Here is a 12,417-nt window from a genome sequence, read left to right on the forward strand (position 1 = left end):
GACGGAAAATTCCAGAAACCCCCCTATGTAATGTAATGAGGCCTTTCACGGCTCACCCAACAGACTCTGGAAAACAGTAAACAACTGACCAGCTGTTTAGAGAGTACTAAAGGGTCTCCTTTAAGAGAGCTAAAGCTGGAATCTAGTGCGGCGTGTTATCCACGCACCCGTGTGGCTCCAGAAGCAGTGACCTCGGAGAGACCACCTCTGGATGTGCTGTCACGGTTGGACATGGTTACCTCTGAAGCTCAGACAGAATTTCGTCCCCAGGCTGGGGAAACGACTCAGTAGTTAAATGCTTGTCATGCAAGCGTGAGGATATGTATTCTTAGAACCCACTTAAACACTAGGCATGCATCGTAGTACACACCCGTAATTCCAGAACTCCTGTGGCAAGGGGTGAGGCAGGAGAATATCAGGAAGTTCAAGGGCCAGTGAGCTTGGTGCTCAGAGTAGCAGGTCACAGGAAATCCTGTTGTCGAACAAGGTAGAAGGTGAGAGCCACTACCCAGCGTTGTCCTCTGACCTTCATGTGTTTGCCATGGCACATATACACTCTGGCACATGGGATGCTCAGCCCAGGGACTGGCACTACTAGGAGGTGTGGCCTTGCTGGAGTGGGTGTGGCCTTGTTGGAGTGGGTGTGGCCTTGCTGGAGTGGGTGTGTCACTGTGGGCGTGGCCTTGACACCCTCATCCTAGCTGCCTGGAAGCCAGTCTTCTCCTAGCAGCCTTCAGATGAAGATGTAGAACTCTCAGCTCCTCCTGCACCATGCCTGCCTGGATGCTGCCATGTTCCTACCTTCATGATAATGGACTGAACCTCTAAACCTGTAAGTCGACCCCAATTAAATGTTGTCCTTATAAGAGTTGCCTTGGTCATGGTGTCTGTTCACAGCAGCAAAACCCTAACTAAGACAGTATGTGTGGGCCAGAATTCACAAACGCACACCCACTTGCATGCAGTGTGTGTGTGTGCATGTATGTGTGTAAGCACAAACACATAATATCACTATACAAATATAAGTGTTTATGTGTACGTATACAAGTATGCATATATGTTAGTGGGGTAAAAGTAACAGAGTGGGGGACATTTGCATTTTTAGTAATTATTTTGTGTGTGTGCAGGGGGAGGAGAGGTACGTGTGTGAAGGGGTTCAGAGAACAGCTTGAGGTAGTTAGTTCTCTCCTTCCCTCCTGGAGTCAGCAGGCTTGTGGCAGGTGCGTTTACCAACTGAGCCATCTTGCCTATCCCTTGGTAGGGCCTTTCAGAGATGGCTGGGGGTACAGGGATGAGGGCTCAGTTCTCACTACCAAGCCATCCAATCATGGACTAGTGATTCGTGGCTCATTCGCGTGTCTGTCCTTATAAAACACCATGGTGGTCTGGTAGACGCCAACATGTTGTTCCTAGGGAAGACACCAGAGGGCAGGCCTCCTCAGGCTCAGGAGTCGCCTGTGCCACAGGCAGGCCTGTGAGCCCCAGCTTGTGACCAACTGAGTGCCTCCAGGTTCCCATGCATAATGCTTCTCCCCACGGCCCCTCAGGCCTACACGAAAGTCTTCACACTCCTGCGCGTGTGTATTCCTCAACTGCCGTCTTCCAGCACCCCAAACTGCTCCATAGTAAAAGGAGCTTGTCTTTAGGTTGTATGGGAACCAGATCCAACCGGCTCAAGGCTGAGATCCTACTATGTAGGCATTGAAAGAGAAAGCCATTGTTCGTCTTTAAGTCGGGTTTGTGCCTTCACCTGGGGGAGCATTTTTTTTTTTAATTAGGGTTTTAGCAAATGCTGGGCTTTTGTTCGTGGTACTTAGTGGTTGGGATGACCCTGCTGTCACTATCTTAGCAACACTAAGGATGCTCGTGGGTGACTAAGAACCCCGATAGCCACTTTCTCCCCCTCACTGGCAGACCCCCGCTGAGCCCTCCTGGATCTCCTGAGGATTACAGGAGTAGGCACGCTGTGGCACGTATTGGGTTGTTATGCAGTTAACTGTGAAGTGCTGTTGGATGGATTGCCATAGGCAGTCTAAATCAGCAAGAGAGGCAGGAAAGTGGAAAGGGGGCGGTTGCCGTGGAAACGCCGGAAAGGAGCACTAGTCTACAGTATGTCACGGTGTGCTTTTTCAGTCCAAAGAAAGGGTAAAATTCCTATATGAACCTGGAGTCCCGGTGTGAGCTGGTGGGAAGTAAGGCCAAGTTCAAGCATCTATGAAAGGCCCCCGTGGAGGATAAGCTAAGAGTGGGAGGCCCTGGTACAAAATTCGGTCTTTCAGCTTCCGACTTATCACTGAACACAAGATGGATCTGTCCGCTAGCTTGCAAAGTGCGAGCTCCCATTTCACAGATGGGAGACCTGAGGCACAATGGCATTAAGCAGCATCTCCAACAGCCATGGTCCACACCAGTAGGCAGAGGTGAGGTTCAAACCTAGGCTCCCTTGGCTGCCTGTCAGTTTGCTCTTTTGTTACTGTGATAAAATGCTGACTAAAAGTAACTTGGGGAGAAAAGGTTTACTTCAACTTGTAATAATCCATTACTGAGAGAAGTCAGCCCAGGGCCCTACAGACCGGAACTGAAGCAGAAACCATAGATAGAGCAGTAGTTCTCAACCTGTAGGTTGAGACCCATATCAGACATTTGCAATATGATTCACAACAGTGCAAAATTTCATTATGAAGTAGCAACAAAATAACCCTGTGGTTGGAGGTCACGACAACATGAGGAACTATGTTACAGGGTCACAGCTTTAGGAAGGTTGAAAACTGGGCTGGAGAGATGGCTCAGCAGTTAAGAGTATTGACTGCTCTTCCAAGGTCCTGAGGTCAATTCCCAGCAATCACATGGTGGCTCACAACCACCTGTAATGGAATCTAACGCCCTTTTCTGGTCTGTCTGAAGACAGTGACAATGTACTCACATACATAAAATAAATAAATCTTAAAAAAAAAAAGTTGAGAACCAGCTCCTTATAGGAATGCTGCTTATTGACTTGTTTACTCTATCTGGTTCAAGAGCTACCAGCCCAGGGGATGGCACCATCCACAGTGGGCTGGGCCATCCAACATCAATCATTTGCCCAGGCACCAGCTACTGACAAACCCACAGTCTGATCTGGACAGTTCCTCAGTTGGCCCCTCTCCCCAGATGACTTTAGTTTGTGTCCAGTTGACAGTAAACACTAACCAGCAGTTAATCAGTGTGGTGGTTTGAATGAATGAAAATGACTCCCACAGGCTCAGAGAGAGTGGCACTATTTGGAGGTGTGGCCTTGTTGAAGTGGGTGTGGCCTAGTTTGGAGGAAGTGTGTCACTGGGGAGGCGGGTTTTGAAATTTCCTAGGCTCAAGCTGCATCCAGTCACAGTCTCCTTTTGCTGCCTTTGGATCAAGATGCAGAATTCTAGGCTCTTCCAGCACCAGGCCTGCCGGGACACTGGCACGTTCCCCGCCATGATGATAATGGACTGAACCTCTGAACCTGTAAGCCAGCCCCAATTAAATGTTGTCTTTATAAGAGTTGCATTGGTCATGGTGTCTGTTCACAGCAACGAAACCTGAACTAAGACACCCAGGGCAGGGATTGGGGTAAGGCGGAAGTGTGATTCTCAACCCAAGCAGCTGTGAGTACTCCCTGTATACCAGTACCTCAGATGGGGCTCCTGTCCTCCTGGACTGCTTACCCTCCCTCACAGCACTCCCGCTCAAAGATGGGCTATGAAGTGGAAACTTAAGGGTCATTTGGAAAGTTGGTTCGATGGTGTTTTGCTGGGGCAAACACGTGAAGGAGTGTTTCTCTGAAGCGGACATAAGTAAAAGACTAAGGTGGACTGTGAGGGAATACTTCATTGAAGCAGACACAGGAGAAAGGATGTTCTGCTGAAGCAAGCACAAGAAAGGATACGATGAAGGATTCTTTGCTAAGAACACGCATGTATTGGTCCGCCTCACATTGCATAGTTGAGCTGCATTTGTTGGGACTCCATAGAGAAAGATGCATAAAAAAACTTCTGGTGGCGTGCTGCAGTTTCTTGCTGCTTCCACAGACTCGGGCTGATTGACAGTGATGTCAACTGAGACAGACACACATACTGAGGCAAGACCAGTGATGTTTAGAAGGTATAAACAGAACTTGATGGACACTGACGAGGGAGGGGGCGTCGAGTTTTCTGGCTGCTTCCTTGAGCCACGGCTGAGGCCTCGCTGCTGAATTGTGTTTGCTATCTCGACTCTACTGAACTGGCCTGTGGTGTATCCCTGAAGTGTTTGCGAGTGGATCGAGCTGCTGATTTCCAGAAAACACAGACAGGAGTTGCCCCTGTATCCTTTCTTTTCCCCACTACTCCTGGTGGGTGATAGGCTAAAAGGGAGGTTAAAGCATTCAAGAACCATCACTAAAAATAAGTTTTTTAAAAAAAATTCAGGCTACACCTGCCTGTCAGTCCATCGAGGGAACTGAGGCTGGGTTTTGGTGCCACAGCCTGGCTCTGGCCTCTGTCTTGGCATACCAAAAACCGACTGAAATCCTGAAAAAAAGCAACTCCCACCTCCTGCCAGCATGCTGGGGATCAAGCTACCATCATTCTTTCTGTCAGGGCACTGAGGATAAGCCGGCTGGTGTGTGTCAAGCCCTCTGCCTGGCATGTACCTCAGGGCCATTCATGGAGCTGTTTCTGATGGCAGCCTGCAGTTGCTCAGGGTACAGAGCAAATATATTTTGGGAAAACACTTGCTAAGAACTAACAGAGTGGGGCTTTTGCTTAAAGACTGATGCTAATATTGGCACAGGGCACAGGACGTCAGCATTGCTGTACATGGAACTGAAATCACAGAGACTGCATTTTCCAGGGGCTGAGGGAATATTTAGCGTGGTGGACAGGAAGAATGCACACCCTCACATCTTGCTCCACTGGGAGCAAGAGGGACCAGCTCCCCATGCACACGTTCCTGGGATACCCAGAAGGTGACTTAATGGTGTGGCTGGACCAGTCAGAACTGAAGAGCCACCATCCTGTAAGGACACCCTCAGCCCAGGCAATAGCAGAGGACCACAGAGGCCTGGTACTTGACAGATTTCAGCCTTCAGTACAGAGCCAGGGGCCCAACTCAGCCCTCTGCAGTCAAAGAAGCCCAGAGTAGCACTCAGTCAGGCACACATGTGATCAACACCTTTTATTGGTTCACATTTTTTTCCAGAAAAACTGTAATAAAAATACATGGAATTGGAATTTGGGTTACAGTACATTGTGCGATTACAGAACATAAACGACGAAGTGTACTCCTTCCATGGGGGCGGAACATTTCATCCCACCAATAGAATCACAACATGATTAGGCGGCTACCCTACACTGTCGTTCTGATCTCAGAGACTGGCAGACTTAGGAGAAAAAAAAACAAAAAATAAATAAATAAAACTCAACAGTCCACTCCTTTGGTTCCCTGGTCCTTTCTCCTCTTCAACACACGGATGTGGGGCGGATCTGAGGGAGCCTCGTGGGGCAGGGTGGGTGCCGCTGGCTGAATACCAGGCAAACCCGTTCCCTGAGGTGGCCCCAAAGGGTACTGGGAAACGCCACTCAGTACTGCAGGTGGAGATGGGCAGAGGGGAGGACAAGAAAAGGAGCTACCGACCATGGCGGGACGCCTGGCGGCTGTGCGGTGGGAAACCTGTCTGCGCGGTCCTCAGGCATCGTGTTCACTGTCACGTGACCTAGGAGCAAGAACTACACTGGAAAAGCCCCGGCAGCAATGCTGGCAGCAATGCTGTCCTGCCAGGGTCTCTGTGGGCTCACTGAACAGAAAAAAGAAAAACCATTTGGTTTTTCAATGAAAAAAAATCCTTCACATCCACCTGTGTTCAATAATAATAATAACTTATGTTATGAACAGCTTCCTTATAAAGCCATTACCTCAGAAGATGCATATGCTGTGTGCGGAAAGAGCTGCTTGCCTGTGAATGGAGTTCTTATGGGACATAAGCTTAAAACTAAACCCACCTCACAAAAACAAGAAGTTAAAAGCAAATTAAGCATTCTCCATTGAGAACCATCTCAGCGCACTTAGACCAGCAGACAGTAACTGTACCAGGAGAGACATTTACTGCTGGTCAGGCTCTATGCTGGAATACTCCATGATACCCAAGAGCCATGCAATGGAGTCTGAGTAGATTAGCCAAGTCACCGCCGCCCTTGCTAAGCAGCGGCAGGGACACACACTGCCGGAAATTTGCCAAAGTGACCATGGTTTTTCTCAGTTTGGACAGAAGACCTAAACTTATTAAAGGAGACAATGCTACACAGGTTAGTAAAAACAGTGTATTTTAGCCACAGGGTAATTCGTCTTTCTCAGGATAAACTGGTTTGGCTCTCATAAGCCATCTGACCCCCTTCCACACAGTAACGACCGTGCTGTGGATAGTCCAGCCATGACAAAAACTGATTGCTAACATTCCCTACCTCTAGTATCATTAACCCCATGGAGAAAAGAAAAAACAGAATTGACATTACATAGCTTGAAGGCGAGACTAAAACAGTCTACAGGAAAAGGTTGAACCCAACAGATCGACAGCTTTCTGTCACTGCCCACCACTTGGGCTTGAGGCTAGTGACTTCATGGACGCACCGTGATGCTCTGCCGAATGTCAGTCTGAGTCCGTCATGGTGACCCCAGTGCGATGCTGCAGCCTTCTTCTACCTGCCACCTCCTACCCACAAGATCCCAGGGACCTGGTGGCCTTAGGATAGCACCTTGAATTGGTGCCAAGAACCCAAGAGCCTTCCTGAACTTCACCTGGGTGTGGACAAGGAAGCAAGCAATGGTCTGTAGTCTTGGCAACAGCATCCACACTGGGGCTTAACCTCAGCAGCCAGACTGGAGGATGTCTCCCCCAGAACGCTTAGTCACCGACAGCGTTGTAAATATCTGCAGGAAAGAGGAAGGCAGAGCATGTCAAACTCCTGGGCAAACAAGTTCACAGATAGGGCCACATGCATTAAAATGACTTAGGTGACGTGTAAAAGAAACAGAACAAGTATTCCAACCGAAGATGTCCTCTAGTTCTCCAGAGGATAACAGGAGGCACTGCATTAAAACGAGCTGTTTCCTGTGTGCAAACATCTGGTGGTTGGAGGCACTCTCTACCCTTGCTCTCCCACACTGAATGCTAACCCAACTCACCGGACTGCTGCCCGGGGAAAGGACGCCTGCTGTCCTATGGGGGAGTTGGGGGACCAAATGACAACCTCATTCTGTAGCATTTCTTGTGGTCTCACAGACCCTCTCCCTTTGGTTTCCCAACAGGGTTCCTGTGCCTGATCTGTTCCATTATCTGGTCAGAGCTGAGATACAGTGAGTCCCTGCAGTCTCCTCTCCCTGACCCACAGGCAACGTGACAATGGCCAGAAAGCCCTGCTGGGCTCCACCTTAGCTCTCTGATGTCAGATCCTCAGGGCAGATTTTGTCAGTGGCAAAGGACACAGGATGTGTGCAATCTGAGCCACACACAGAATGACTCAGTGGAGCCTCCTCCTCAGATAACACTTTACCGCCAACAGGGCACGGTGGCTGCTGAACCCCTCCCGGTTATTTTTTGGAACGGTCCCAAGGTTTGCTCACCAGGCCATTCATTCCCTAATGACTTTACCACAAAGGTTTACATCTACCAACAGTGACTGTTTCCATCCTCTAAGTACAGCGAATGTCAGCATGGGCCTGGGAACCTTTACACCATTTCCAGGAGGTTCCACCTGCCCTGCCAGACGGAGTCTCCTTAACCACAGGCCACAGTGTATGTGGAAGGGTGCCCAGAGGAAGCAGATACAGACTGCATACGTCTTTGCTGACACTTCGGAACAAACTTTGGTTTTGCCAAATAACACTTTCACTGGTTCTAAATATATATATATGCATAAATAGATAAGTTAGTGTTCTAAGAAACCAATATATATTTTAAGCTCATAGCAATACTTCTTTCTATCTTAGCCTTCCAAATAACCAGTGTTCACAGATGAACACCACTATGTAAAACAAGAAGAAAAGAGCAAGAAATCAAGGCCATCTTGATGTACATTGACCAGAGCACCGGAATCAGGCAAGCATCCTCTGAATGAAGAAAGGGGATTTCTAGTCCCGAGAAGAGCCTTTGTTCCAGCTTAGCCTTGGGCAGACACAGCCTTTTCCCGTAACAACACAGCAGGAGCATTGCAAATCTTCAGACCTGAGGACTTATGGGCCAGATTTTAAAATATGACTAATTCACATTCAAAACCAAGGAACTGTAATGGGAGATCACCTTTGTCAGTGAGGATGTAAAACCGGAACTCGGCCCTTCTGTACTACACAGAAAAGAGCATTCCCACCCAATCGCACTAGGCTCATTAGCACCCTACAGTGAACGCTAACATGCTTTGAGCCGGCCCAACTGTTTCTGAAAAGGGATTCTTTTGTTTAAAAAGAGACAGCGTTACCGATGGGGTCTGGGGGTGGGGCGCACGACAGTGTGGGACACTGAAAATAGCTGTCAGAATAGCAGTAATGTGTATGACTGAAGACACCATCAGACAAGTTCTTCTCAGTGTTTATGATGTCAGAAAAGGAATGGGCAAGGGTGGATATTTAAACAGACTCTTGGCTCCTGTAGCCCGCAGGTTTTTGTTTCTTGGGGTTTAGAGAGATTCAGAATGAGGCTTGGATAAGAACTAGCCCATGAAGAAGTGGGGGAATTTCAAAAAGATGTTATCTGTGTTTTGCACCCATGGCTCCCTAGTGAGAAGAGGAAGGTAAGTCATGGCTGCACTCTCCTGCCCCTGCTTCAGAATGTTTGTAAAAGCTTTTATCTGTAAACAGCGACCTTGGAGGGCAGCACACAGAGCCAGGTCCTGGTCCAGGTGCTGTCGAAAGCATCTGCCCGGGGCCGTCCAGTCTGGCCCCAGGCTCATGGTGCCCCACGAGGCTGCCACCCTCTCTGGAGAATGCAAATGTATTAAACGTTAAAAAACAAAACAAAAACAAAAGCTCCTGATGCATTTTAAGACTGTCTGTGTTGTTTTCTGGAGACAAGGTCTCACTGTGCAGTTCAAGCTGGGCTCAGCTTGGAATCCCCAATTTCCTTCTCCTACCGGATGCAGCCTGTGCTTTAAGACAGTAGACATTTTAAAGGGAAAGCTTTGGAGGCTCTCCTCACAAGTGAAGTTGACTAGCTGGAACCACGTATCAGAGACCCTCCAGGTCCTGGGGATCCTCAGAGACCTCCAGTCAGAATAAGAGTGGAGTTTCCTACAGAAATTCCAGAGGGAAGTCGCACTGCCTAAAATGAACTCGCAGCTGGGGGTCTGCCCGGGTCCACGGCCACCGCTCCAGTGAGGCGGACAACGGACCATGCTGTTTCCTAAGTTCCTCTAAGCAGCAGCAGGACCGAGTTCAACGTGTGCTCTGCCTCAGGGCAACAGATGGCGGGGCTGAGATGGCCCTGGGAGCACTTCACACTAGCTCAGGACCCATTCCTAAGTCACCATTATTTCTAATCCATCAATGGATTGATGTTTGTGAAATTCAATAAAGCATCTGAGGAACATGAGAATGTGACAGGTATGTAAATTAGCTGCCAATCTTCAATTAGCTACAACTGTCAAGTGGCTTGGGTTTCTGACCCCCTTTACTTCTATCCCATCGATTTCCCAACATTTTAATTTCTAATCAAGGAGAGCTCACACAGGCAAAGACACAAAGCAAAACAACAAAGGCAGCCTGAGGTGGTTTTACAAAACCTAGTCGGTTCCTGCAAACACCCAGGCAACCTTCAGCCCAGTGCACCTTCTGTGTGTGAAGGACCCTGGGGAGAAAGAGCTACCCAGTCTGATTCAGCTGCCACAGTCTCAAACACCCCCCTCCTACCCACTCTGCGAGCGGTCTTCCCGTGCTAGCTTAGGTAACTTTGCTGCAAGCCAAACTGAGAAGCTAAGACGTGCCAGACTTCACTGAGTAAGATCATGACTCAGGCTGGGCAACCGTGGGCCAAGTCCTCGCAATTTGTCCTCAACGGCCTAGTCTGTCACCAAGAGATGCTGCCCTCAGGTTCCTCAGGAAAGAAGCTGACACAGGGAGAACACACTGCCTGGCACACACAGTAGGCCAGCATGTAGTCAGTCATCAGAGGTCTTACCAACACTAACTCAAATTTGTCTTCAGGGTCTCCACTCTGTGCTCCTCCAAGTTCCCTTCCCTCAGTACTGAAGCCGTCCGGAGACATTTCCAGGCTTCTGAGGTGGAGATGCTCGGAGTGGGGAAAGGGTGGCCAGAACGGGGAGAAGAAACATTTCTGTTGTTTCTTTTCAAGATCTTATTATTGGCTTTTATCACCTTAGAAAGTATTTATGTGCACCTGTGACCAAACGCCAAGTGTACACAGACACCTCAGTTTCTCTGGAGCTAGGGTTGCTGGGGGCTGTGAACCCCGATGTGTGTGCTTGAGACTGAACTCTGTTCTCTGCAAAAGGGGTATGAACTCTTAACTGCTGAGCCATCCCGCCAGTCTAGTTTCCACTTTCTGACATTATACATTTGTGACACTATTAATATATTCTAAAACAAACAAAACCCACTGACACCGTCCCCATGAGGCAGTCTGTGACGCTGCACTGTCAAGCTAATATAACCCAAGACGAAGAATGTGAGCAGGGCACGGTGTACACGCCTTCACCCCTGCACTCGGGAGGCGGGAGGCAGGCAGTCTCTGCGTCTGAGGCCAGCCTGGTCTACAAAGTAAGTCCAAGACAGCCAAGGCTACTCAAAGAAACCCTGTTTCAAAAAACAAAAAAAATTGTATTAATGTAGACTCTTCAGTCTTCGTAGTTTTTTCAAAATAAAAGTTTTTATTTTGACATTTTTAAATGTCAAAAATGGTGGCTTCTATGACTCATGTCCCACTACCTCTCTGCCATGCCTGTCTGGAGGAAGGGCTTAGTATTCCATGTTTCCGATCAAGTTAGCACATGCCAACCTGGAGGAGGCCATCACCTCTGTGACAGAATGCAAAGTGCAGGGCTTTCCCACGGCTGTGGCTGTGCTTAGAATAGGGGTCTGCAGCCCATGCTGTGTGCAAATCACACTGGCTGCAAGGCTCGGAACTTCTCTAATCGTCCTGCCTCCACCTCGGTACTGGGATCACAGGTGTATCTACCGGGCGCAGTTTGTGTGGCGTGGGATTAAACTCAGCTCTCTGCATGCTGAGGCAGGCACTCTACCGTCTGACACTCAAGCCTTTCGCGTGTCATGTGTGTGTGTGCTCAAGCACACGCATGTGTATATACTCATGGTTATGTGGAGGCCGGGGTCACGAAACCTCTGGTGTTTTCTTCTGTTGATCTCTACCTTACATTTTGAGTCTCTCACTGACCCTGCTTCCGGTATCCATCTATCTTCTTTCCCTGACCCTTTGACCCCCGCCCCGCACCATAATGGGATTACAGTCATGCCACTACACCAGAGTGCTTCGTCCTCTTCTGTGCAAAAAACACTTTACCCATGAGCCATTTCCTCAACCCCCTTCCTTCCTGTGTCTTCTGAAAGCTGACATGTTCAACACAAGTGGAAACAGAAACCAACCAGTTATGAACTGCAGAATAGGATCCTGTGAGAATGCACACGCTCTCTCTCTCTCTCTTTCTCTCTCTCTCTCACACACACATACACACACACACACACACACACACACACACACACACACACACACACACACACACACACAAGCACAGGCCCCTCCTATGTGGCTACGGCACACAGATTATTAACTCACACCGGTCCTTCCTGCCACTCTAGGCTATGGTAACAGTGCTCAGGCCTGGATAATGCGGACAGCCAGCGAGCACTGACACTGGCACCCAGAGGCCCAGAGCAGGCCGTTTCCAGTTTCACCATCCTTTGCTCAGTGGTTTAGACGCATCACTTCCCAGCATCATTCTTGGATACCCACAAGCTCGAGGCTGACCCTATCACCCGCCTGGAGGCTTTCCCAAACCACTACCATGGAAGGTAAATACTCACCACAGAAACACTTTAAGACAAACAGTAATAAAAGTAACAGACCTTTTCAGTGGAGCTGGGAAGTGTCCGCCCGTGACTCACCTCTGCACAGACCGGGTGGATGCCAATGGTGCTGTCCAGCTGCTGCTTGGTCAGCCCGCACTTGAGTGCGGCTGCAAAGCCCTGCGTCACCTCTCCAGCATTTGGACCCAGTACGTGGAAGCCCACGACACGTTCCTACGATGCAAGAGAGAGGGATCTGGGTAAGCTGGTCTCTCCAGTCTCTCCCCACAGCCCTGGGACTTCCACAGACCATGGGCTGTGAAAGCCCCACTGTGTGCTGCAGAAGTGATGAGTCTGTCATAAGAACAAGAAGCCGAGAAGAACACACGAACTTAA

General features: G+C 49.0%; 1 protein-coding gene across 4 annotated transcripts in view; it reads right to left on the reverse strand.

Moving 5' to 3' along the window:
* Positions 1-5,157: 5,157 nt before the first annotated feature.
* Positions 5,158-12,417, reverse strand: part of Txnrd1 (thioredoxin reductase 1) — an 84,583-nt gene continuing 77,323 nt past the window's right edge. For all 4 annotated transcript variants that reach the window (NM_001351984.1, NM_001351983.1, NM_001351981.1 and 1 more), the window contains 2 exon segments: positions 5,158-6,921; positions 12,121-12,255. In NM_001351984.1, the coding sequence (NP_001338913.1) occupies positions 6,853-6,921; positions 12,121-12,255 (204 nt within the window). In that variant the 3' untranslated portion in view covers positions 5,158-6,852.

This window comes from Rattus norvegicus, chromosome 7 (assembly GCF_021556685.1).
Source record: "Rattus norvegicus strain SHRSP/BbbUtx chromosome 7, alternate assembly SHRSP_T2T, whole genome shotgun sequence".
Classification (NCBI taxonomy): Eukaryota; Metazoa; Chordata; class Mammalia; order Rodentia; family Muridae; genus Rattus; species Rattus norvegicus.